We start from the raw sequence: 24,949 nt of genomic DNA on the forward strand, positions 1-24,949 counted from the left end.
GGGCGCGCGCTGCCGCCGGTGCACGCTGGGAGTTGCGGTTCCCGCGGCGGGACTAGGGCCCGCCCGCCCGCCCGGCGCTTCCCGCTGCGAGCGGCGGCTCCTTCTGCCCTTTGCCCCCTCGGCAGCTCCCCCCACTCCGCCAGGCCCCTCCCTTCCTGCTGCAGCTTAAGATGGCGGCTGAGGTGGATTTCGGGGACCGCGAGCTCTTCGAGCAGCTTGAGGAAGAGGACGGGCCGCCGCCACCGCCTCGCCTCAGCTTCGAGGAGGAGCAGGAGGAGAGACCCGAGAAAGCCCTGGAGGAGTTGTACGCGCGGCTGCGGGACCGTGAGGAGACGGTGCGGCGGCTCCAGGCGGAGAATATCCTGACTGGAGAGACGGGGCCTGCTCCGGGGAGGGCGCAGCGGGGCGGGGGGAAGAGGGGGCGCCGCTGCTGCCGCCGGTTCCCTTCCGGGCCAGCCTTGGCGCCTGCCCCTCCTGGGGCTGCCGGCCGCCTCCGGCCTGCGGGCTCCGGCTTTTCCCGCCTCCCGGGGACCTCCGGGAGGCCGAGCCCTGTGCCTTTGTGGGGGAAGGCCCTGTCGGTGTCTGCCTGGCAGCCGGAGCCCTGGCGCCTCCTGAGGGACGATGAGGATTGAATTTGGCGGGGAGGGGACAGCCTCGCCGCGGCGGCTCCTCACCCTGGGCCGCTGCGAGCCCGCCTTTGGGTGCGGTGGCTGCTTTTTCCTGGCTTCTGCTTCCATCACTTAAGAGGAAGTTTTCTCTGAAAACTTTTATTCTCAAAACGTCTGGGGCTGTGTGAACTTAAGTTGGCGAAGGAGGTAGTGGGGTTCTTGAGTGCTCGGGCGACTGTTAAAACACGTGACGCTGGGCTCCTTTCTTTCTAGGGAAAAGAAACAGCTGTACGATTACTTTGAAAATCCATTTTTAACATAGCTAGAAATAACTTTAAACTGTTAAATTGTGATTGGTTCCCTAAAGGGCTTTTGGGTTCGATAGTGCAGCAGAGTGTAATCTGAAATGGTTTTTATAGTTTATTTTCTATTTACAAGTATGTGTGTCTTACTGTTGACTTTTTTTGGTGATGATTCTACTATAAATCTGACGATCCAGCCATAGTGCACGAAAATTACACTGTTTGGATTGCTACAACTAGTCATGTCTTTCATCTGCTAGGGTTGGGGGGTTTTTTTGCATTTTATTGTGTTTCTTCAGCAATGGATGGATTTACAAATAATCCTCTGTTTAGTGAAAAGGAAGCTCTGAAACCCCATTTGTTGTTCTGTGGAATTCTTGTTAGGTGTTTTCTTGTTTGTTTTGATTCTTTGATTAAGGTGTGGGTCAGTGTCTTCTAAAGAAAGTAATGTTCTTTAACAAGAAATTAACATCAGGAACTTAAAAGGAAGCTAAATATCCTGACTCGTCCTAGGTATGTTAATGCTGACTTAAAATGTTTTGTATCCCTTACGTATGTCTGAAATAGTTTTTCTGAGATAATAGCTGCCTGAGGTAACAAATCAGTATCTGCCACGTCTTTTAGAAGTTAGTTTGTATTGCTGTAACTTTATTTATTTGTATCTGTCTGTTTATGAAACTTAAGGTGGGAAATAGTTTTTTGTAAAGTTCAGCAGTGAAAACAGTGTATTAAAAGGGTTGAGTAAGAGATTTTATTTATAAAATGTTATAGCAGTTTACAGCAGTTAGAAAATTTCTGTAGTGTGAGGTGGAAGGAAAGCAAACCACCACCACATCAGGCAACCACCTTTGCTTAGAAGAGGGTGATTTCTGTTTCAGTGAATAGGAACTTATAAAAGAACAGAACTTGTGTTGGCCAAACCTTCCTCTTTGTAGACTTAGAGACTCTTTGCTGTGATAGAATGGTTAGGGAATATTTAAAGCTAATGAGGTAACCATTGTCTGTGTCTCTGTTCTATTTTTCTAGTGGAATTTCAGTGGACAACTCAAAATTTGATGGACCTCTGTTACAGATTTTATTTATGAACAATGTAATTTCTAAGTAAGTACTTGCCAAGAAAAAGCAGATCTGACAGGAAATGGGACTTTTTTTTTGTTTGGATACGTTAGTGTTTGCCCAAAGGATGGATGGATGTTTTTATTCAAGAACATAAGCTTGTTAAGCTTGAAGGGGAGAGAGGATGATGAGCAATATGACAGGAGGTCTGTTGTTTTCATTAGTAATACCTGTTTTTATCATGAAATGAAGTGTGACTTCCAGGAGCTTGGAGTCAATCTGAATAGCAGTTTGAGTTTCATGAGTGATAAATACAGTACCCATGAGGGGTAAATACAGTAAATTAAATTTCCTCGGCTTCTGAGTTGATTTTGCCACACTAATGTACAGGCTCTAATAATAGGTTGCATTCATGGTGGTGGGAGTTGGGAGGAGGACAGGAAAGAAGTTGACTGCCCCTTTTCTAAGTTCTTTAGTAAATGGTAAAACCTTTAAAAAAAAAAAAAAAGACAGCCAGTATATGTTTCAGTGTTGCTCACATCTTTGTCTCTGTATACTTCTTCACTCTGTTACAGGCAGTATCATCAAGAAATTGAAGATTTTGTTTTTAATTTAGTTCAGAAATACGAAGAGCAGAAGAGAGGTGAACAAGAAAAAACACACTTCAATGTTAAGCCACAGGTACTTTAAAACTCAGATTGTTATTAGGTGCTCCTTCTCTTGCATCTTTGTAGTGGGAATATTGAAATACTGCAGTGCTAAATAGCTGAATTCTTGATGTTTTTTTCTGTTTAATCGCAAATCAAGGAACTGTGAAACAAATGTTGTATAACTATTTGTTACAAACATAGAGGGCCAAGACAAAGAAAATATCCTTTCTGCCCATGAAAATGCTTCTTTAAAATTGTTTCTACTGAAATCTGTGTAAAAGAAAAGCAATAAGTTGATTTAAATCCTCAAGAATAGATCAGAAGGTACAAATTTAACATATCCTCTTCTGATAGTCTGCTCAACTTTGAGATAGATATATATATATATATATAAAAGAACGTAGATGAACAACAGAATCTGGAAATTTCCACTTAGTTTAGAATTTACTTATCATTCATTTAAGATTTACTTAACATTCACTTTTTAGCATTCACTTTGAATAAAAGGGTGAAATGGCACATTTCTCTCCATCTTTCTCTTGGCTTTTGAAATAAGAATAGAGATGTTCTTATGCAGCGTATTTCTCAGCAAAGGAAACATTAAAAATGAGCTGTGTCATACTTTGGCCTGTGGAAAGCATTATGACTAATGGAGACATCTCCATCCTACTGTTTAACTAATGTTTCATGAAAGAATAGAAGCTGTATTCCGTATTCTGTGCCTTTTACGTACTTTAGTAATTTTGGAGCTCTTCTATTTACTGTTATTTTTAATTAATTCTTTGCATCTTTATTTTTCATGTCAGCCCTCCAGTGTTCTTCTGGAAGAAGACCGTAAAACAGCAAGCTCGAATTCTGTTAAAAAAATTAAAGAAGCTTTTAGTGTAAGTTTTTGACTATGTACTCTTCAATGGTAGGTCTGACTCTTTATTCTACATATTCAATATACACTGCCATTTAAAATAAGATCTTCTTAACTTTCTCACTGTAATAGCAGTTAAGCTCAGCATGTTTTGGCTACAACAGTTGAAAAAATACTTGTACAGGTGTGGGCATGTATTTGTAAATTCTTACAGAGTGGGGGAAAAAATGGAAGTATATCAAGCAGTGTAAATTTATAGAAATGCTACCAATCTGACCTAAATACTGACACATTTCTGACAATTTTCTGACTTTTTTTCTACAGGTTGTAGGAAGTGTTCTGTATTTTACCAATTTTTGTCTTGATAAACTGGGACAGCCTATATTAAATGAGAATCCACAGCTGACAGAAGGATGGGAAATACCTAAGTATCCTGTTTACTAAAACAAGGGGTTTTTCCGTTTGTCAAAACCAAAGCATGCCAGTCGGTAAATTGAACTCAAATTCTGTTCAGTAGATTGTACATGTCTATCAGTCGTTACGGATGAAAAGTTTTAATGAGTCATTAATGGCTTTTTTTTACTCAAAACATATAAGTATTTTGATATGATTGGCTTGCTTATTTTTAGAAGGCTTATGTTTGGGAAGAGTGAATACCTTATCCCCATAAATACATCTTGTGACTTTAGGAGTTTCCTGGGACAGTCTGTAATCAGGTTTGAAATGAAGGCTCATTCCAGATACGAATAAGCCTTCTCCCTCTATAAAATCAGCTGTCTGGGAGAAGAAAAGGATTTGGCAAACTCAAATATGCTGGAAGGTGTTTTATTCCAAATGAGGGAGCCGGAGGGAAAGTCTCTTAAAATTTAATTCTGGAATGCTTTTAACTTGCACCAATTTTAAAGTTGATTCTTTACTGTTTATTAAAGCCAGTTTTTGAAAGGTGGGATTGAGGGAGATGTTGGGAAGAGTGTTTTTTAATACTGTAGTCCTCCAAGACAAAAAAGAAATTGCACAAGTAATCTCAACTCCCCAGTTTTCCAGTATTGCTTCTGCCCCAGGAGGAGTCAGGATGAGAACCAGTTTCACAGTTAATTTCTGCAATATTTAGTTATCAAACTTGTAATAAAGGTCATTTCCTAGTGTTAAAAAACTACTTGTATCTGAATGAAAATTGCAAATTTATAAGCCGGCTAACTTGGGTTTTCTTGTGCCTGCCTTTGAGTATGTATGCACTGTGCTGTAATTTTACATTTGGAAAGCTGTCTCTGTTCTAGTGCCTATTCTCCAAATCCTATTCTCCAATTGATATTTGTACTGTCTCCCAACCTCTAGATAAAGGAAGTAGATGCCTAACAGGGGAATTTCTCCTAAAATGCCAATTTACTTGTGGCTAAACTTTCACATCTGCCAGCTTAGCTTTGATACTCTTCTTTAAATATACTTACTGGGTCTTTCTTTAGATCTCCTATAGATGACATTAAGCCAAAAATAGCACTTCTGAGTGAAATGGCATATCGAGTACCATGCTTCTAATTGACTGAAGTACTGCACTCAATTAACACTGCTTCTCAGTTGAACTCGTATCTGGCATCTGCTCTTCCTTTTAAAAGCAACTGGTAAATTCTGGAAACTGCTGTGCTTCTGAACTTTACTGAACCTTAGTCTTTACCATGCCGGTTTGCTGGTGGCCCTCTTGTCTTCTCATACTTTTCTTAGACAAATGGGCAGAGCAGCTGACACATTGCAGTCCAAAAGCTAACACAAGTAGTATGATATGACCTGTCTCCACCTACTTGAGAAGTGAGTTATAATTTTGAAACTCTACCAAAATATGTTATTAATAAGATGGCTGTGAAGCATAGCAGAATTATTAGCTTAAAACTTCTGCCTATAAACAAGAGGGTTTTAGCAAGTGCTGATAAAGAACAAAATTGGTTCTTGGATAGAAATTGGTTAGGGGGAAACAACATAAGACCATCTTAACAAATAGTTGATCGTAGATAGAGTTTTATACTTTATACTGTGGACCATATCGAGGACCCATCTGTAACTTAATCTGGAAGAGTCAGTATTCCATTCAGAGCACTGTTAGGTTTTCACTGATATTTTAAACAAGATTGAAATTTTGCTTCATCCAGTAGCAGTTCCTTATTGAAATCTAAAGATATCAGCAAGTTTTCAGCCAGATTCTCTCCCTAGAAGGACAAGAAATACAAGTAAAACCAAAAAGGTTTGTATTATTCTTAAATATAAAGTTTTGAGCTGAAAAGTTCAGATGTACGCTGTGATTATTCCCCAGTATACTAAACCCTTGAACATACTTGAGCGATGATAAGTTAAGTAAACCAGTGCTGACTGCTTTGCAGTCAGTCAGTCTCTTGTTCATTGATTTGCTTTAAGAAGGGCCTAAAATCAGTGTGTAAAAACTTTCTGGAGTTTATGCTTGGTTCTTCTGTTGCTTGCCTTTTTAGTGATTGCTTTTGTCATCCTTGCACTGGTGTACTATCATCATTCCTACTGTTTTGTAGAACAACTCCTGTTCAATTTACTTTGTAGACTTCTAAGACAAATTAATTTTAAAGAGTTGATTGTATAGCTTTTATGGGAGGTAAGAAGTGAATTGAGTTTCCACCTCACAGCTCGGGTGGTCTTCGCAGCATCTAAAGTCACTGATTTTCAGATGCAGTGAAGACCAGGCAAGCTTTTAGTGGGAATTTCAAAGATAAAGGGGCATGCTGAGTTAAACTCGTACTACTGTCTGAATGGAAAGCAGATTGAAGGGTTGTGCTCATGATATGGGATGGTGATAAAATACTTGGATCCCCGCAGAAGGTTTCTGTTTGATGAAGATGCACTTCACTTAATCTTATTAGAGGCTTCAGGATTGGAGTGTGTGCCTGTGTGGGCATTCATTCTTGTGTCAACCTTTTGTCTCCACTTCTAGTTCCCATCCAAATTTGGTAAAAAGGAATGTTCAGAAAAGAAATCTTTCTCTAAAATCTCGTAAGAGATTGGGATTCCTCCCCCATAATTGTGAAAATGTTTGCTGCTATGGTATGAATTTACAAGGAAAATTAAAGTTGAAGGCAGCTGCAGTTCCATTCCAGGTTTTCAGTGCACAATTTCACAATATGCGTAACTTGTTCAAACTGTGGACCAGGACTTTCCAAAGAAGTAGTTATGCTTGTTTCTACTGATAACTGATTCTCACTATTGTAAAAAATCAGACCTCTGATGATAAAAGCATAAAAACAGAGGTATTAATGTGTGACAGGCATGTTAAATTGAGGGGTTCCTTATCTGCACTCTAGAGTTAAAAGTATTGTTTTAACATCTTCACTTTCCTTCCTCTGGACATAGCATAAGCTTTAGTGTGTAGGTTTTGCTTTCATTTATTGGTGCTATCTAAGCAAATGTTTATATATTCAATCAGAAGCAGAAATCCTTTGGTGAGTACTCTTTTGTCTGCAGCATGATACAAGAAAAAGCTTTTCCACCTTTAGGGCAGTAAACTATTGGATCAGGTTGCCCAGAGAGGTTGTGCAGGCTCTATCCTGAGAGATACTCAAGACCCAACTGGATAAAGCTGTGAGCAACCTGGTCTAATCTTACACCTGACCCTGCTTTGATTAAGGGACTGGATTAGAGGTCTCCTGAGATCCAGCCTGAATTATTCTATTCCCTATTAAAGGAATAGATCTCTATTATATGGGATATAAAAGCTCCATTTCTGCTTGGAATTACTACTTTTCCACTGTATTTTAGTTCTCTTTCTTTCTTTCTTTCTTTCTTTCCTCTCCACATGCTGTCATGTCCCCTCTCATGCTGTGGCTGTGTGTTTTTTATGTCTTGTGTTCTCCTTAGGACTGTGAAGTAAACAAGATTGTGTTATTCTCTTTTGAAGCTTGACATTAAGCAGTCAGTTTTAGAGAAGCAGAAGACAGCATATGAAATCGGCACGCAATGCCTACATTTTTTTTTCTTTCTAAGTCTAAAACTAAAAATCTAACAAGATTTACAATGATTAAGTGCATTTAACATGGCAAAATTATTTTCAGGCTTAATTTTTTTCTGCATTTTTTAAGCAGGCCAAAACCGCATTGTTTCAATTGTGGTTCTGAAGACCATCAAATGAAAGACTGTCCAAAGGTAAAGTCTACATCAGTATTCAAAAGCCTGCTGCTCTCCAAGAAATGTTTCAGTGTAACTGCACCATTTAAAAAAAAATAATTAGATGCACTGGGGTTAGGATGTACAAATGGTTGTTCATCTCTGTTGGTTAGATTATACTGTTTGTACTCATAAATTCTAACATTGTAAATCAGAACGTAAATTAATTTTATAGCATAATGGTTTGAATGCCTCCTTTAGTTTATAGAGGGACATTTTGCAGTTTGAACAATCTTTCCTCCTGTTTTAGAGCTTCACTAGATCCAGTGTAAATACTCCTGGTTTTTTGTGATGTAGTTTTCATTACAACTGTAGTTCTATCACATGGCCAGGTGATAAATGATTAAGCATGCTGAGGGCAAGGAGTGCCAGTTTTATGTTGGGTGAAGGAGTGCATAAATTGTAAATGGTTCAAATGTAAACTTCCCGATTGTATTATCTTTAAGCCACGAAATGCAGCTCGTATAAGTGAGAAGAGAAAGGAATTTTTGGAAGCTTGTGGTGAAGCGAGCAATCAGAATTTTCAGCAGCGTTATCATGCAGAAGAAGTAGAAGAGAGGTTTGGAAAATTTAAACCAGGAGTAATTAGGTATCTTTTTTCCTTCCATTAGCTGTTGCACTGCTTTTCTGGAATATCTTTTCTACTTTTGGAGTGCCAGATGTTACTTTCCAGAGTTGTATTAAGTCCATCTGCCACTCTTAACTGTGGGTGTATTATGTTTGAATTTGTTTGCAAAATACAGTTTGGTTTAATAAGTTACACAGGTGTTTTTCAAATGAAAACTCATTGCTAGCTTAATAGTCCTACCCTTTCCCGTGGCACTTTCCCCAGTGCAGGGAGATAAATGTTACTCTTTGGCTACTCAGATTGCAATTATGTTCCTAATAAACTATAAATGCATGCAGAATTATGAAAACTTTGAGCCTTGAGTGTCCCTTCCTCTTCCTCTCTATTCAAAATATTTTAAAAGATCATAATATGGCTGTAGCAGTCTCCAAAGAAATCACCAGTAAATTTAATTTTGCATTAAGTTCCACCCTTCCTGTCATGATAGCCACAGTTAAGGCCATGAATCAGAAGTTACAAGTTAAGTTGTTCTTGGTGTAGAATTAATTCTCATAATTAAGAATACAAGAAATTAAAGTATTAACAGTTTAACATCAGAGCTGATTTTAACTTAAAATTGTTATATCTGGGGTTGACAGGCAACATAGTTTAGCTAAAACTAAGTTATTTCAACTTGACAGTTTAAAATTCTACAAAATGTTCTTAACTTCCTTTTGTCAAAATTCGATTATGGATTTTCCTGGAGGACATTCGGTTTTCTGTTTGTTTTCTTAACTTAGCGAGGAACTTCAAGATGCACTCGGTGTGACAGATAAGAGTCTTCCTCCGTTTATCTATCGCATGCGTCAGCTGGGTTATCCTCCAGGCTGGCTCAAGGAGGCTGAAATGGAGCACTCGGGACTTGCGCTTTACGATGGCAAAGGTAAGGAGTGTGCTGTGGGAAGGCAGTTTTCAGCGTGCAGGCTATGACTGGCTGTGCACGATTCAGGAGACAATTAAGTAGCTATGATGTGACAGTGAAGCAACTTCTGTGACGATTGGATTGCATAGATGAAGACTTCATCAGTGTGATTTCACTCTAATTGGCCCTTGCTATTAGAACACGGAGCTCCTGTGAAACTGCAGGGCTTGCAGATAGCCTATTGTCAAATTTCTTCCTTTTTTTAATAAACTTTACTTAGGTTTTATGAAAGAAACAGTAATATTCTCTAAAGTTTATATAACTTACTCTTACATAATAAGAGTAAGAAGACCACCAGCAAGCAAAGAATATGTTTCTTGAAGTCCAACTTACCAAGTAATTTACCAGCTTTTTACTGATAACCAACATTTATGTTGCATCTTGGAGAACAGTCCTGACACAAATTCTGAGGCCTGTAATAGTACATGAAGAGTAGTAGTATTATGAATACCCAGATAGGTTTCTGGGGAAGCTTCATGCATGTATCCAAATGATTTGGTCACTATTATTGCCTTTGTGGATTACAAAACCTCTATCAATACTTACATTCCAAAACCCAAAACTCTGTTCTTAAATCCTGTGGATTTTTTCAGTAATGTTCTTAATGAGCATCAATAATAAACATATTTCATAATAGATGATGGTGGAACAGAAGATGAAGGATCCCACCAGCTGAAACGCACCACTTACGATGTCTCTAAGTTGATAAACTATCCAGGCTTTAATATATCCACTCCAAGTGGGATCCCAGATGTAAGTGGCTGTCCTCTGCCTTCTAAACAACATGCTGAGTACCATTAATTGCTTTTAGCCAAGTTTAATGTTTTGTGTTCTGCATCTGACAATTTTCTTTCAACAGGCTCTTAATTTTAAGCACCTGGTTTGGGACTGGAGGCTGTTGAGGTAGTTGAAATGATATCCATCTATCTGATATCTTGTCAGCTCTTGTGCATAGGGTCTGACAGTGCTTCCGTGCTGATTATTTCCATTATGAGACCAACAGGAGCCTAGAAGGATAGTTCAGTGGGGCTTTTTTTAAACACACAACTTCACACATGCTCCTTCCATACATCTACATTTTCTGAATATTGGAATATGACAATTACTGGGTGTTACCATAAATATAATTTCAACCATAGAAAACTACATCAGACCAGTGTACAACCTCTGGGAAGCTTTGTAACAGCTAGAACAAAACAAGTCCTATCAGAAGACCCACACAGTGGGTGCTCCCTTAAGCAAAGAGCACACAGGGAATCTCTCCTGTGGCTGCTGCTGCTGAACTTTTATTTTCAGAAGCATTTTGCTATTAGTAGTGAACTTCATCGCTGATGTTAATGCCTGTGCATTAAAAAGAAGCACTCAAACATTCTCTTTTACAGCTTTATGTTTGCCCATTTAGTGGCCTCCAAATGTGGTTTTTTTCATTCTGTGTTCTGTCCAAGTTTTTTTCAGTTTTCACTAAAAATTAACAGTTTTTCAAAGTAACCCTTTTTGGACTGAACAGTGATTTCAAGGGGAAGTTTGTAGTTGTGTTGCAAATGTTGAAGAATAGTTGCTATGAAATGGTTAACAAGACATTTTGTAAAGGTGATGGGTTTTTTAAAAATTACTGTTCTTACTACCCAGTCATGGTGTGTTGCATCAGTTGTTTGTGTTCACAAGTGAGAGTACTTTGGTTTCCCAGTAGTTCCTACTATTTACTGTAATAAATGAAGCTTTTGATGAGAACTTGAATTAATATTGGCTTGTTAATCTCTTAGTGTCTCTTAAATTTTACTGTTGTGTTATTAGCCAAATATATGCAATGTTATTTCTCTTTTTTTTTTTTTTTATGCTATAGGAATGGCAGATATTTGGTTCCATCCCCATGCAGCCATCTCAACAGAAGGATGTTTTTGCTCACTACCTGTCTAATTTTCATGCGGTGAATGTATCTCATTGTTATTTGGGGAGGGGGGAGAATGTTGTTTTGTAGTTAATGTAGCCAGTGATGATCTCTTGTTTGTATCTTCTTTTTTGCACAAGGAAATAGACTTTCTTATTGACACCACTACGTGTGAAATGCTGATGCTTGGCTTATCTCTTCTAACAAAAAGGAGCTTCATGTTTTGAACAAATTCTGTTATTTCTATTAATATAAGCAGATCCCAATATTTTTTGCAATATTTTATAAGTCATGAAAAAAGGTTGCTTTGAACTTCTACAGCCTAAAAACGGTCTTAGTTCCAGACTTCCCTAATATGTGAACAGCTTACTTGCCATAGTCACGATTTACAGTAATCTTACTACGGTGACTTGAGAAAACATGTGGTAGTCCTGTCCTGTATTGTTGCCAAATCTTCTCTAATGTGACTCTAGCCTACTGTTACCTACTGCAGACTACTTCCAGTTAAGGATGGAAGATGTGTGCTCTGATCTCTGCCCCAAAGTATAGTGCTATATGGAATTAAACACTAAATTCTAAGCTGGCCAGGAAGGGATGCACAATACTTGAGTTGTGATGGTCTCATAAGATCTAGGTGTCCAGGTGGAAACTTAGTCATAATCCTGTTTTAGGAATGCAGTCTTTTCTTTTGCCACTTAAACCCAAACAAGATTACAGTTCAGTTGCATTAAATCTCTCAAACTTCAATGTCTAGTTTACAGACTGAGTTGCCGAATGATGGTATAGTTATGAAATTGTTTTAAGTATGTTCTTATAACTGGAAATGTTACCTTGTACAATGTAATACTAATTTATTTTGTTTTCCTGGATAATTTCTTACCAGCCAAGTCCAAAATCTAGCAATAAAAGGGCTGCATCTCAGTCAAGGTCTCATCATTCAAAACGACCAAGAGAAGACAATTCAGAGGTACCAGCAGCTAACATGGACCTAGATTCTGGTATAGTTATTCTGCAATTTTTTTTTTCTAGTTTCAATTTTTTTTTTTTATAACTTTGTCTGAATTGAAATGTCAGTGTTCATAAAGAGAAACCAATATGTCTGTATTCATTATGGTGGTAATTAACATAACTGCTACCATATGCTAGCAGTGTCCCAGTGCAGTTGCGTTTGGGCCTCTGTACAACAATCATTCTCTGTTGCTGTGTTTGTTGTATTTTCCAGTACCAAGCAAGAGGTTTCAATTGGCCCAGAGCGATTGGAGTGTTACGTTACAAATTCCAATCTCTTTACTTCAGGTGTATCGTAAAGAAGCTTCTGTGATGAAGACCTCCAAGTCTTTAAATATCTGGATGAAATAATGTAGGAAGTTACAAGCTCGCAACTTCTTAAAAATGAGTCAAACTCACAGGAGGACTTAGTGGTGTTTAAATGTTAGAATAGGTGGAGAAACTTCTGGCTTTCCTTCTGGATTTCCTATGAGGAAATCCTTCAGTGTGGAATAAGCTTGTTCTCAATACCTTCAGGAGTATTTTATCTTTTTTTTCCTTTCCTGCTTGAATGGCTAGCAGCGTTGAAATCCCCAAAACCATAGTTTCAGTGGATATTAAAACCTTGAAAAAGTTTGTTCTATCTCAGCTGAAAACCAAGGATGAAAAGATGTAAGTCTGGTAGTTAATCAGAACACTGGCACTTTGAATCTTGTTCCAGTCAGATTTCAGATTCTAATAGATGTCTTTTAATCTGTTTCTAGATATGGAAGTGTCACAAAGATCTCAAACTCATCATAGTTTTCAGTTCCAACCTCCGCTGCCACCTGGACATCCATCGATGTCAACTCCTCCTTCTTTACCACGAGGAACACCTCCACTAAATCTTACACCGCTTCAACCTTCAATACCCACCCGCTCTCCTCTTCCTAGGACTACTCCACCATTGAATCCTTCCAGTGATATTCCTCAGCCAAAAATAGTGGACTCAATCATGGATGAGGATACCCTGACCTTGGAAGAGCTGGAGGAACAGCAGCGATTAATCTGGGCAGCTCTAGAGCAGGCAGAAAGCACAAACAGTGACTCTGATATTCCCATTGATACACCTTTAACTGGCAATTCTGTTACATCATCACCATCTAGGAACGAAGTAGATCTTGTTGCAGAAGTAAAATCATCTGATAAGGTGATTACAGCTGAAACAAGGCTTTCTGACGTCAGTGAACAGATACCAGAAAATGAACATTCTATAACTGGTCCTAGTCCAGGAGATAGTTTACTTAATTTAAAGGAAAATCCTGAAAATACGGATTCTGAAGGTTTGCTGGATAACACCATGCCTGCTCCCAACCGTGAGGTTAATGATGGAGAAAATACAGGTGGTAATAAGGTGGCCACGAGCATTGAATCATCTGCAAGAAATTCCAGTCTTGTTCCTGATATGAGCAAGTTTGCTGCAGGCATAACACCATTTGAATTTGAAAATATGGCAGAATCAACAGGTGTTTATCTACGAATAAGAAGCGTGTTAAAAAATTCCCCAAGAAACCAGCAAAAGAAAAAGACTTAATTTTAACTGGTTTTCCTTTGTTTCGTTAGGTCCAAATCCCTGCTTCCTTCTCTTTCCTCCAGTTTTACAAACTCAAATACCCTTCCTCATCCTTTGTGGGAAGGAGAAAATCTTGTCAAATACAGCTCTGCCCCGTTCTTCCTTGGAACTGAAGTCAGTGCAGGGTTTCCGTATTGACCAGGACCACCAATGCAGCCAGAAAATACAGAATAATTTTCCCAAATTGCACCATTCCATTAAGGAATACCAGGACTGTTGATTCGTTAAGGGCGATTTATTTGCCGATACATAAAACTCGAAAAAGAGGAGTTTGTGGTTTGCTGTTAATTACTTTGGCTAAGGTTTATATTGTCCTTGAGTTTCAGGTGGATTGGTGATTTTTTTAATATCTGTCCTTTGTACAATAATCTATACTTGATACATTTTGCTAATTATCCTGTAGATAAGTTTAATATATTCAGAATGTTTTTAAAAAGTTCTAACATTAAGATTTCCCACATTAAAATCCTGGCAATTGGATGAAAATAATCAGGGATTACCAGCATTATCTTCACCATTTCAAATATTTTTATAAATTATTTATGTGGGTCAATTTTAATTACCACTGTATCTTTTGTAACATCATCATTCATGTAAACTTGCTGTACATACATGTTCATTGTTGTGTACAGAGGTTTAATAAATGAGCTTTTATATAAAGGGGTTTTTTTTTGAGTCCTATACCATCAAACTGCTAATTTTTGAAAATAAGCTGTTGAAGATAATTAGAAAAACAAGCTGATTAAAATGAAGATTAATAAAGCTAAATATTTTAGGAAGGATCACAAATTGGATTCAGGTTTTCATAATTAAGAAGCTGTTATAATTATTTTAACTAAAATAGAACCTTGCCATATCACTCAGTTTTCATAATCTGAAGAATTGGACGCTTCTGAAAGTTTAAAAGTGTTCTAATTTTGCTGATTAATTATTCTAATGCTTTTTTCCCCCTTGCCTTCAGAGAGACCTGTAGGTGAAATGACTGTACATTATTTGTGTTGCCAACAGAGGGAGTACTAGATTGACTTAACAGCGTTCAGTGGAGCTGGTAAAGCATTTGTCCTCGTATAAATGCAGGAAAAAAAGTCTTCCTAGCCACGTGAGACACATAGTCTCTAAGAAAATAGGTAGCAAGTCTCTAAGAAAAGCCTTGTGAAGGGGGGATGTTCAAATCTGGTTTTGATAACGTAACTTATTTTTTTAAATTCTCAGCTTTGCAGGTATCGCGTATTTCCCAAAGATCCATCTAATATATTGGTACGCTTTGCATTTGAATGCTGAAGAGAACCCCAGGCTTTTTGTAGTTAAAGCTTTTATATTTATTTCTTTTTTTTTTTCTCTAAACTTTACAGGAAGGGAAAACCAAAGTGTCTTTATATATGAACTGCATGTCTTCTGAGAGGCTGGAAAAAACTTTTTGCAGCATATACCAGTTCAGTTTATCTGGTTGCATTTGGAAAGCAGTGGTCAAGGTAAATGTTCATTTTGTGTGCTAAAATGAAAGACTTTTTTCATATTTTAATGGGAGAAATAGTAGTATTTTCTGTAACAGGATGGGATAATGAAATAATATGTTGCTTCCAGCTTCTGCATACTTTACAAAGAAATCTCTATTGCGAAGCATACAGAGATCTTGTACTTTCTCCCAGCCTCCTCCTCCCATAAAGTTAAAAGCCAGTAACGACAGTTTACACAAGCCATTATGTGCTGTATCATTCACATGGGGATGATAATGGGATGCAGGGCATGAGGTAATGATTTCAGTGTACACACCTGTTGGGTGTGTTGTGGTGCTCATGTTTTAAACATGCACTTCTCTCTCCACACCTCAGAAGATCTTTTTTTAATAGCTCTTATGAAATTCTTTAGTAGGACATGAAGCCTAAACTTTACAGGAGTACTTGTGTACTTCTGCCTTGCTTACAGCAACCACAAGATGAAAATCATCTTCATATGCTTAGTACCCTTTAGTGCTCTGTGTGTTTACAATAAATTAATAATAAATCACCCTTCCACCTAATTATTCACAGTAGATAAGTCTTCAAAGTTTGTACAAATTCCCAGGCTTACCACTAAGGTATCTGTTAACTTTATTGCTTCTAAGATTATACTGAAGGTATTAGAGTAAGGGTAAAGTGAAGTCATTTCAGCAACAGGGCTTTTAATGTAATAGTAAACTTAGTTTAAGTATAGTTTAAATCTACTTTAAATATGTTAAATCCTTAATTTTTTAAGGCTTTGAATTTTAAATTGTTCAGCATTTTTTATCACTTCAGCCACTTTTTTATTTGCTGTACACGAACTGCTTGGAGATACAGATCTCTTTCATTTTTGGAAGTTGGTATCTTCTGGTATCTAAACAAGTATTATTGGGGGGGGTGCTTGGGGCAGGAATGGACTATGTTTGAGTCCATGTTTTGTATCCACTGGAATTTTTGTCCAGAGTGACTGGACTGACTGGTTGTTCAAGTCAGCAGATGTTTTTGTCCTTCACCTGTAGCCTGCTACAGTTGGAAGCACGTGTCGCATGCTGTCACACTCGCATACATAATACTTGAATTAAAATTCCCACAACTGGAATTATTCCCATTTAACAGTTTTGGCTCTTCACATAACGAAAGACTCTAGGCTGTTGTAAATACAGAGCTGTCGGTGTGCTCCGAATTATTTTTTTATATTGCTTTTATGCTGCTTCCGCAAAATACTTAGCAGATGTTTAGACCCTCTCCTTTTAGTCTTGATATTATCCCTGTCTGTCTTGAAGATAGTTTTGGGGGTAAGTAAAGTATTGTTCGATACCAGTGCTCATTTTTAATGATAACAATATAATTAATAAATTAGTCATGGTCAATATAATTAATAAATTAAAGGTGGCATGAATGTTTTCCTGTGTAGTCAAAATCTGTATGATGAGTTGGTTATAGGCACTCCAGCAGACTGTTAGCATGGGACTAGGAAAACGCTGAGCTGGGAGCTGCTTGGGGCTAGTCGGGGGAAAGCACGGGGTTGCCAGGCCTTGCCTGGCCTCTGGGCTATCTGGGTAGGCTGTTCAGAGGCTATCCCTGAATCCTGTTATGAATTAGAGCATGAACTATTAGACTTTGACCACCTATACCACACATGGAGAGCTTTTCTTTTTTTCTTATTCTATTGATCTTAAACATCTGTAGGTGTTTAGTTTCAAGTCTGAGGCTGCCAAAATCCAAACCCTTTTTCACTAATGATCTGTACAACCCCTATATTAAAAGACCTCACAACTTACCCCCTCTTAGCCTAAAAATTTCTTTGCTTATCTGGTAAAGCAAAACATAGCTGGGAATAGAGTACTTTCATTTGTTATTCTTTTGCCTTTCAAATTGTAAAGAAAACTTATAAAAATTCCTGTAATACCTCTTTTTCTCTTAAAATGAGATTTTTCTAATGCTTATGTTTTGATCTCAGAAAAGCAGACAGTCTGTGGCAGGGACTGTATAATTTTTGGTTTTAACTTTTAGTAATTAATTTGAAATAAGGGTAATCACACAAAATAGTGGGCACTCGGAGGTATCTTTTAAATTGTCCTTTCTATGGAGGTGGTGGTCAGTCTGGATAACACTCTGAGAAGATTGAGCAGAACCAGTAAGTAAAACTACAGTATTTACCTCTGCTGTAAAACGTACAGTTAATGAGGGATGGGGAGTCATCCTTGCTGTTTCTCTCACGGTTGGGAATGAATTCATCTTGATCTCTTAGCAATTTATCTGTACTGTTTATCTATACTTCACTGTTTCTGTCAAGAAATACTGTTGCTGCATTGAAGATGCTTGTAATTATTGGATTTTTCTGAGTCTGACAAGTGTAACTACTCAAATGGTTTTTGTATATTGAAATTGCAATCACATCACACTGCAAGGTCTGAGAAAAAGCTGAACTGCAAAATATTTCTGGTACTTTTAAGTCACATTCCCATGGTGATGGGTGTGGCATAATAACCTAGATTAGAGTTTACTAAAATGAATGACTAATAAAATCTGTAATGAGGTGGGTATAGTGTGAGCAGGCATCACTCAAATTTTCCCACAGATTCCTGTTGGCATAGTACTCATGTTTGCTTACAGCATTCAGAACAGCAAAAGTATTTCAAAATGCTTATGCGCATCTAAAAATATCTAATCTGTGCAAATATTCAGGGTATCAGGTGGCTAGTTGTCTCAAAAAGATTGGATTTTTCTAACTTGGATTTTTATAACCTAATTCACAATGCTTAAAATGTCATGAAAAGAGAAATGGATGAGATTCTAGAAGATATCTGAAAGAGATGTTAGCTGCTAAGAATTATTTTTACTGCAAACTCTGTAAGGCAGGATAGCTGGAAAAAAAGAAAAACGAAGAGGAGGAAAAAGCTCAAATATAATTAAAGTGTTTCAAATGCATTCGTAGTTGCCATGGAACTTTAGTACCTTCAGTTTGTAACACGGCTGTATTGCCTCTGGTGAGTAAATGCCACTGAAGATTGATACTGTTCCTAAGAATACACTGTAGAGTCATACTTATGTTTTGGGGGGTGGGAAGGGCTGAGTCAGAGGTAGGAATTGGTCTCAAATCCTTGGAGAAGCTTACAAACAGGATGGATTTAATAACATGGTAATTAATGTGTGATGATTGGACTCTTCCTAAACTTTAGTTAAGCAACAATGATTTGACATGTTTTACAACATGTATATATATATATATATATAGCTGTCATCCAATGACTGAATAAAAGTTTATTTACCCTTTCTTTAGAAGTCAGCACTCTCAGTAGGAACAAAAAAAACCTGCTTTGCTTCTCTAGGTGAGAATTCAGCTTTTGTTGGTATTTACATAAGTGCTAGAACGATTTGCATAGTGCATTTTTTAATAGACTATGGTGTCTTAGTTATCTGCAAAATGAAACACTCTTAATCAAGATGAACATTACTGTTAAATTAAGTATCTTGTTTAAACAAGCATGCAGAAAGGATTCTTTAAACACTATCTATTCAAATACCGTTCTCTGTTGTTTTATCCATGTTTGGTAGAACAAATAATGTAACTTTGGGTGAAAGTTTACCTTGTGTATCACACCAGCAAAGAACATGGACTTGCAGAGCTTTTTTGTACTGCTGCTGGGTGGTATGGCTGACCTGGGGAAGGAAACCAGTAACTATGTTGAGAATGGAAAGACTTCTTGCAGCCCTTCAATCCATGAAGCTGTGAAAGTGCCACATCTGCAGTTTTGGTTTGGGTTTTTTTTTTTTTTTGAACTGTTGCATACATAATAACTAAGGTTAAAAGGGGAATTTTTCATCTAACAACCTATCAATCAAAGGGTGCCAGTTTTTGAGACATTAAGCCAGAAATAATAAGAGTAAGCAAGAGGCCTCAGGAAACAACCTCTTTGGGATCAACAAAGCTGTAAATAGATGAGCAACACGTACTGCTCAGGTTAAAAGGTGGGGGGAAATGCTGTTGTGTTTTTGCAAAACCAGAAACAACTACAGAAAATAATAGTGTAAGTTTCTCTGCTGGGATTTTTGAAGCAGCACTTCTGTGATTAAATAAAAAGGCAATTAGTTGCTTTTTCTGAAGCAGGTGTGACCATCAGTTCTGTGTAGGAATTTCCAAATATACATCTTGAAGAGATCATTCAGATAAAAAAAAATCCTGTACTCAAAATCTTCATACTATGTGTATGTCCCATTGAATATAAAAATGGATCTCTTTAAGGCAGGATATCCTTAAATGTAGTTCTTAACAACATTTTACCTATTCTGAAAGCTAATTTTGGACCCTTCACAAATATGAAAATGGGCAGAAACAACTGGTGTTCCTACAGTATCGAAGAAAACAATTGTAATTCTAAAGCGGACCTTATACTTGTGGTCAGGATGCCAGTAGTTATGTTGGCATCCTGAATTCCCCAGGAGCATCCAGCAATTCCTGTTTTTGTAGAGTTAAGAAAATGTGTGTGTATTATATGTTGACTGATGCTGATCATGCAGTTCAGAAAAGAGAGCCACTAGGACTGGAAACAAAGAAACCGGCTTTCAATCCTATTTAATCCTTTATAGTGCTATGATTTATAGTACCAGCATCTTTTTTTCTAATAAATGCTAAAAATTGGATGTGAACATACTAGATGTTACTGTTATCACAGTCAGTGTGTATCTCCACCTAAGTGTAGACTGATACACAGAAGCTAACTATTTCTAATTGGGATGAACTTAAGTTACAGTTGCTCTAAAGCTCCTTTTTCACCATATGAAGGTTGATACTGGTTGAATGATGGGTAACTACTTCCTTTGTTTCCTACAAGATTACCTTGATCTTGAATCTGTAATTCTGTTCGCTAGGAAATAACATGAAAAACCAACAGCACATTCACTTTAGAGGTAGAAACTTTTGATCTATGCGACATCATTCTCAATTCTTGCTTTAGTAACGGGACACTCTTAGCTTTAGCCTTGCAAGGGAGTAAAGAAAGCTGCTTACACACCTGAACTGCTTTTCATCTATTATTTCACCACTTACTTACTGCATGCACCTTATTACAAATTTATTACAAAGCTTCAACTCTTAATTTCTATCTTCAAGAGTAAGCTCACTTCCAGTTGCTGTGCTCTCTACTAGATACATCAGTCTAACGTTGCTTAAGAAAAATTTTTATGTTGTGCATTGAACTGCATACCCTTGAAATCTATCTACATGGTAAATTAACCGTTAAACAAAAAATCAAATTAGTGAAGAAAAATGATGGGAAACATGTTCTATATTAGCATCAGAACAATACAGAAAGCTCAAAAGTACCAGAAACAAGCACAAAGGTTCCCAACTGTAGCTCTCAAGCCAACAGGTTATTTTGGGCAAGTGTTCTGTAAAGTTAGTCTGAGTCTAGTTTTTACTATAATTGCAATTTTTGTGTTGGGGACTATTTCCATAGCTAGGGACTGCAGGGTCAATTTTTTGTTTTAAGTAATTGTTCGCTGGCTCTGTGCTTCTAAATACAATCTAATATTTAAATCCTGAAGTCCTTATTCAGCAAAACTTTTATCAAATTTTGCAGGGAGAAAGAAGGGTGGCTGTACATGGATTCGAGTATCTGTTTCAACATCTAATGGCCATGGTAAGAGATTCTATTTAACATTTAGGAAGTGAAATTCTAACAAACATCGCTAAATGCTGATGTAGTTGAAACCTATTATTTGGGGGACTGCGTCACACCATTTTGTGCTTTACCATGCTGGATTAATGCCAAAGAATGAAGCCAAAATGAAACACAAATTGCAATCAGTCTCCAGCAATGGAACTGCTTTCTCATCACCCTTTTGTTTGAATGGCATCATGCAGAAACGAAATGATCTGTGAGGCTGCAAACCGAGGTTTGCTTTGTGATGAATTCAGCAGTTACGGGCCAGCCCTGGCTGGGCTCTGTTGCCTATTTCTAAGAGGTAAGGCGGTGAAGCAGAGCTGTTTGATTCAGCCTTGAAAATTAGTATTAAATTGATGATGATGGCGCTGGAGCTCCTGCTACAGCTCCTTAAACTTTAGCAACAGGATAACGCCACGTTCCAATGTGTTGCTTTGCAAACACAACGACAATTAAAATACTAAGTACTTTAGAGAAAGGGAAGGAACGAAATGCGTCAGGACAAAAGGAAAATGGAGAAAAGAAGCAGACAGTAAAGTTACCCGTTAAGAGCTCTGTGTTTCACACCTCCCTGTCTCTTCTCCACCCCCCCCTTCACACCGGGCCGCTGCCGCAGCGCCTTCCCGCGGGGTCAGCGCTGCCGGTGCTCGGGCCCCCTCCCCGCGCCGAGCCCAGGCCGCCGGCTCCCCTCCGGCTGCCGGGACGGGCGGGGGCCTGCCCGGGGGGACCGACAGCCGAGGAGAGCCGCCGCTTCCCCTCTGCCCGGCGGGCACCCCCCGGGGCGAACAAAGGTGGGGGGGAGACAAAGGGAAAAGGGGGTGAAGGGAGAGCGCGGAGGGGGGCGCGGTTCGCGCTGCTGCAGTCTCCGCCTCACGGTGCCGCGGGCCCGGCCGGGCGCAGACGTTGTGTGCCCGCCCCGCCCCCTGCGAGCCGGGGAGGCGCCGCCGCCGCTGCAGAGAGGGAGGAGGAGGAGGAGGAGGCGGCGGCAGCGGCAGGAGCTGCGCCCGGCGCTGGCAGCGGCCGGGGAAGGCGGCGGCGCGGAGCCGAAGGCGCTCGCAGCGGTGAGGCCGCCGCTGAGGGCCCGCGCGGGGAGGGCGGCGGCGCTGCCCGGGCTCGCGATGGCGCCGTCTGAGGGGATGAGGGGGGCGGGGGGGAGCCGCCGGCCGCCTCCCGCCTCGGGGCCTCCGCTTCCCGTCCGGGCGCCTCGGCGGGCGCCGCGCTGTGCCCGCGCCGGGCTTGGGGACGGCGGTTGGGGACCTGGCGCTGAGGGACCCGTGTGCGGTGGCGGGACCCGGTGTGCGGGGCTGAGGGGTGCTGGGTGGGGCGAGGCTCCGGGAGCGGAGGGGTGGGGGGGGTGGAAGGGGGGGGTGTCCGCCCGCCCCCGGGGAGCTGTTGGCCTCCGCCACACGTGCCTGCGCTTCCCCGCCGGCCTGCCAGGGGCCGCGGTGACAGCAGCCGGTTTGGCCGGTTCCCGAGCCGAGTGCTCGGGCTTGCCGGGCTCATTCCCCTCGTGTGCGGCTTCTCGCCTCCCCTCCCGCCGCCGCGGCCCCGGTCGGACGGGGCTGGCCGCCCGCCCTCTCCCGGGGCAGCCGCGCTCCGTCGGCTCGGCCGCGGCGTCGCAGGCGGGCTGGGGGCCTCCGCGGTGTCGCCTCCCGCCGCGCAGAGCCCTTGGTGCCTTGGCGGTCCGTGAGGCGCAGGTCAGGGGCAGGAGGGTCCCCAGTGCCATCTCTGCTCGAGCCCTACCCCTAGAAGACGTAACGCGGCGCTTGAGTGGATGATTCCGGAGGGAACGGGTCTGAGTATTTCACGGTAAACGCAGTTCTCAGCATCCCGCGCTTATATGCTGATATTTTACTGATTAATCCCTTGGTTTGTAATTTACCTCGCTTTATTTTTTTTTTATTTACTTTTTTATGTCTGCTCCACATTGCTTGTGTTGCTTTCCAAGCTACTGATTAGCAGGTGAGCTGCTCTTGCATCGCGCCACGATTCCGGGAGGCTCAGCCGGAGTTTACTGCCGTGTTTATAGCCCGTGTTAGACCTGAGGGATCCCCAGGCACCGGCTGTGTGGGCTCTCGGCCCCTCCTGCTTTCCGCTAGATCACTAGTGCTGCTGCCTCAGGCGACGCAGTGCTCTCTCTTCTGTGCCTCAGCTGTCATGGGGCACAAGGTAATTGTTGCTGTTACTCACATGTTGATGTGGCTCCTGCTGCATTAAAATCAGGAGTTAGTTTTCCCTTTCATTATAACATCTTTATGTATATGTTTTAAATAATTTAAAGAGAACAAACAAAAGCTAACACTACAAAAAAATCTCTTCCAAAACATAGCATGGAGAAGAAAATTTAGTCTGTGACTATACATTCAAGATTAAAAATCTGACAGTGAAATTAAGACTTCCCTCTCCACCCCTTCACTTACTGAGTGTGCTGAATGGGTAGGGTTTTATGGAAGTTCACAGGCTGCTTTGAGATCTTTGAGCAGAAAGGTTTTAAAGCGTGTGTTACCTGTATTAATATGTGGGAAGAAGAAAGAAAAGAGGTACAAAAGAGGAAATGCCTTCATGCCTGCTGCTTTGAGGAGAATTTTATTTAAAGAGCAGAAATACGCATATCATTCTGAAACTAGCAGTGTTAGGGAGTGATTTTTCTTAAGTATGTGTCTGTGCACCTGCTACAACGCGCAACAAGATAGTGAATTAGATACTGCGGGGGAAAAGTAAATAGCTTCTTCCACCCCAAGAGCAATTTATCTTAATCTAAGGAATATAAAACTGTTCAGGTGCAAAACTTCTTCATTTACGTACTGAGTGTAGAATGACTGAAAAATGTGCAGGGGATTATTAGTTCTTGATTTAAAATGATGAGATTTAAGGGTTATCTTCCTGTCCAGTCCTTATCCGTGCTAGAAGATTTTCTGTCTGCGCTAAACTGCACTAAAGTTTTGTGTCTGTGGAAGAGAGAGGGGTGTGTTGCCTGAAGCAGAAAAGCTTGGAAATGTGACCTCAATTGTCCATATCTTTAGGGATCAAGAGGGAGATATTATTTGGCAAAAAAATTAGGTTTTTATAATGTGTATGGTTTCTTTTAAAGATAAAATCTCACCTTTCTAGTGAGGGACAGCTGTCTTGTGTCCTCATCACGGAGGTATGCTGTAGGAAATAAACCACCTTTATTTACTTAGCTTAGGCAGATTGGATAATTCCTTTAGTGTTCCTCCCTTTATCCTTTTAGCCCTGTTTAAAGTTTTTATTGGGAGTGACTGAGAATATTTCAAAATAGATCTTCCTTCAGAAGAAACAGAGTGATCTGTCTTGCCAATATGATTTCTCAAAACTGCTTTTCTTTCCCTCTCTAAAACATTCAGGTCAAATGTTAACTCCGTATGTTGAATGCAAGTTTTCTAATGTTTGAACATGATGACCATGAATGAATGCAGCTCTTGTTTAATTTTCTGGCATTCCTTAGGGACTGCTGGCTCTGCTGGCACATATAAAAGTAACGCACTGGAGTCCTTATTGGACTGGCATGTTTAGAAATGCTTCAGATGGATGGTGTTTTGTTATTTAATGAAAGGCAATTATATACTGCATTAGCTGTAATCTCAGCTGCCCCCAGCTAGATGCCAATTTCTGCTGGAGCAACCATTTCGTTCTTCTTGACTAGCAGAACTGAAGCCAGCTCTGTCAGCAGCATGGTTCCTGACGATTGCAAACATCTACTAATATGTCTGTGCTTGTCCAGGTGTCTGTCCTCTGCATGTGTTTATTTTTGCAGAGTGATGTTGCCCTCGCATGACTTACAGTGGTACAACTGACCCATAGAAATACCCACGAGTCTGGTATCTAGCTCCTGGTCTCTGAAAGGCTGGAAAGGATTTTTAGAAGATTTATTGAAGCACAGACTGTACAGGTTTCTACTTTAGCACCTGCCTAACTGTTTTCCACCTGGAATGTCTCATCAGTTGTTTGTACACAATCAGACAGAAGACTCTTGGGTGAATAGTACCATACATTCTTTTAATTTATAAGACATGTCTTCACTCTGCTGCTTTGAGGAGAAACACCATTAAAAGCTGCTCAGTTTTTCTGATCCTTATAATCTTGCTGCTTATATTTTTAGCTTATTTTGAGGGGA

General features: G+C 40.0%; 2 protein-coding genes across 10 annotated transcripts in view; both read left to right on the forward strand.

The window, feature by feature from the left end:
- Positions 1-157: 157 nt before the first annotated feature.
- Positions 158-14,344, forward strand: ZCCHC8 (zinc finger CCHC-type containing 8). Of its 7 annotated transcripts, none has more exons than XM_074921150.1 (14): positions 158-357; positions 1,381-1,423; positions 1,937-2,011; positions 2,542-2,647; positions 3,423-3,500; positions 3,803-3,906; positions 5,646-5,711; positions 7,567-7,630; positions 8,098-8,240; positions 8,999-9,141; positions 9,818-9,933; positions 11,024-11,107; positions 11,952-12,066; positions 12,820-14,344. In XM_074921150.1, the coding sequence occupies exons 1-14, from the start codon at positions 171-173 to the stop codon at positions 13,626-13,628; spliced, it is 2,133 nt and encodes a 710-aa protein (XP_074777251.1). In that variant the 5' UTR covers positions 158-170; the 3' UTR covers positions 13,629-14,344. The 7 variants fall into 7 exon arrangements, with proteins under 7 accessions (XP_074777251.1, XP_074777252.1, XP_074777253.1 ...); XM_074921151.1 differs by having other exon boundaries at positions 7,570-7,630; XM_074921153.1 differs by lacking the exon at positions 158-357 and having other exon boundaries at positions 1,163-1,423.
- Positions 14,345-21,761: 7,417 nt separating this feature from the next.
- The window catches only part of CLIP1 (CAP-Gly domain containing linker protein 1), a 70,270-nt gene continuing 67,082 nt past the window's right edge, over positions 21,762-24,949 (forward strand). For 2 of the 3 annotated variants that reach the window (XM_074921573.1, XM_074921574.1), the window contains exon 1: positions 21,762-21,875. The gene's annotated coding sequence lies outside the window, so the exon portion shown is untranslated. Of the gene's footprint in view, positions 21,876-22,744; positions 22,984-24,949 lie in introns of those variants that run through there. The other variant, XM_074921572.1, reaches the window with a different exon arrangement.

The sequence above is a fragment of the Athene noctua genome, chromosome 17, assembly GCF_965140245.1.
Source record: "Athene noctua chromosome 17, bAthNoc1.hap1.1, whole genome shotgun sequence".
Taxonomy (NCBI): domain Eukaryota; kingdom Metazoa; phylum Chordata; class Aves; order Strigiformes; family Strigidae; genus Athene; species Athene noctua.

What these genes read in the sequence shown, in the direction of transcription:
- ZCCHC8 (XM_074921150.1), top strand. Translation starts at nt 171, where the DNA reads ATGGCGGCTGAGGTGGATTTCGGGGACCGCGAGCTCTTCGAGCAGCTT. An exon ending in TGCGCTTTACGATGGCAAAG is followed by an intron (nt 9,142 to 9,817) that starts GTAAGGAGTGTG and finishes ATTTCATAATAG; the next exon opens with ATGATGGTGGAACAGAAGAT. An exon ending in ACCTGTCTAATTTTCATGCG is followed by an intron (nt 11,108 to 11,951) that starts GTGAATGTATCT and finishes ATTTCTTACCAG; the next exon opens with CCAAGTCCAAAATCTAGCAA.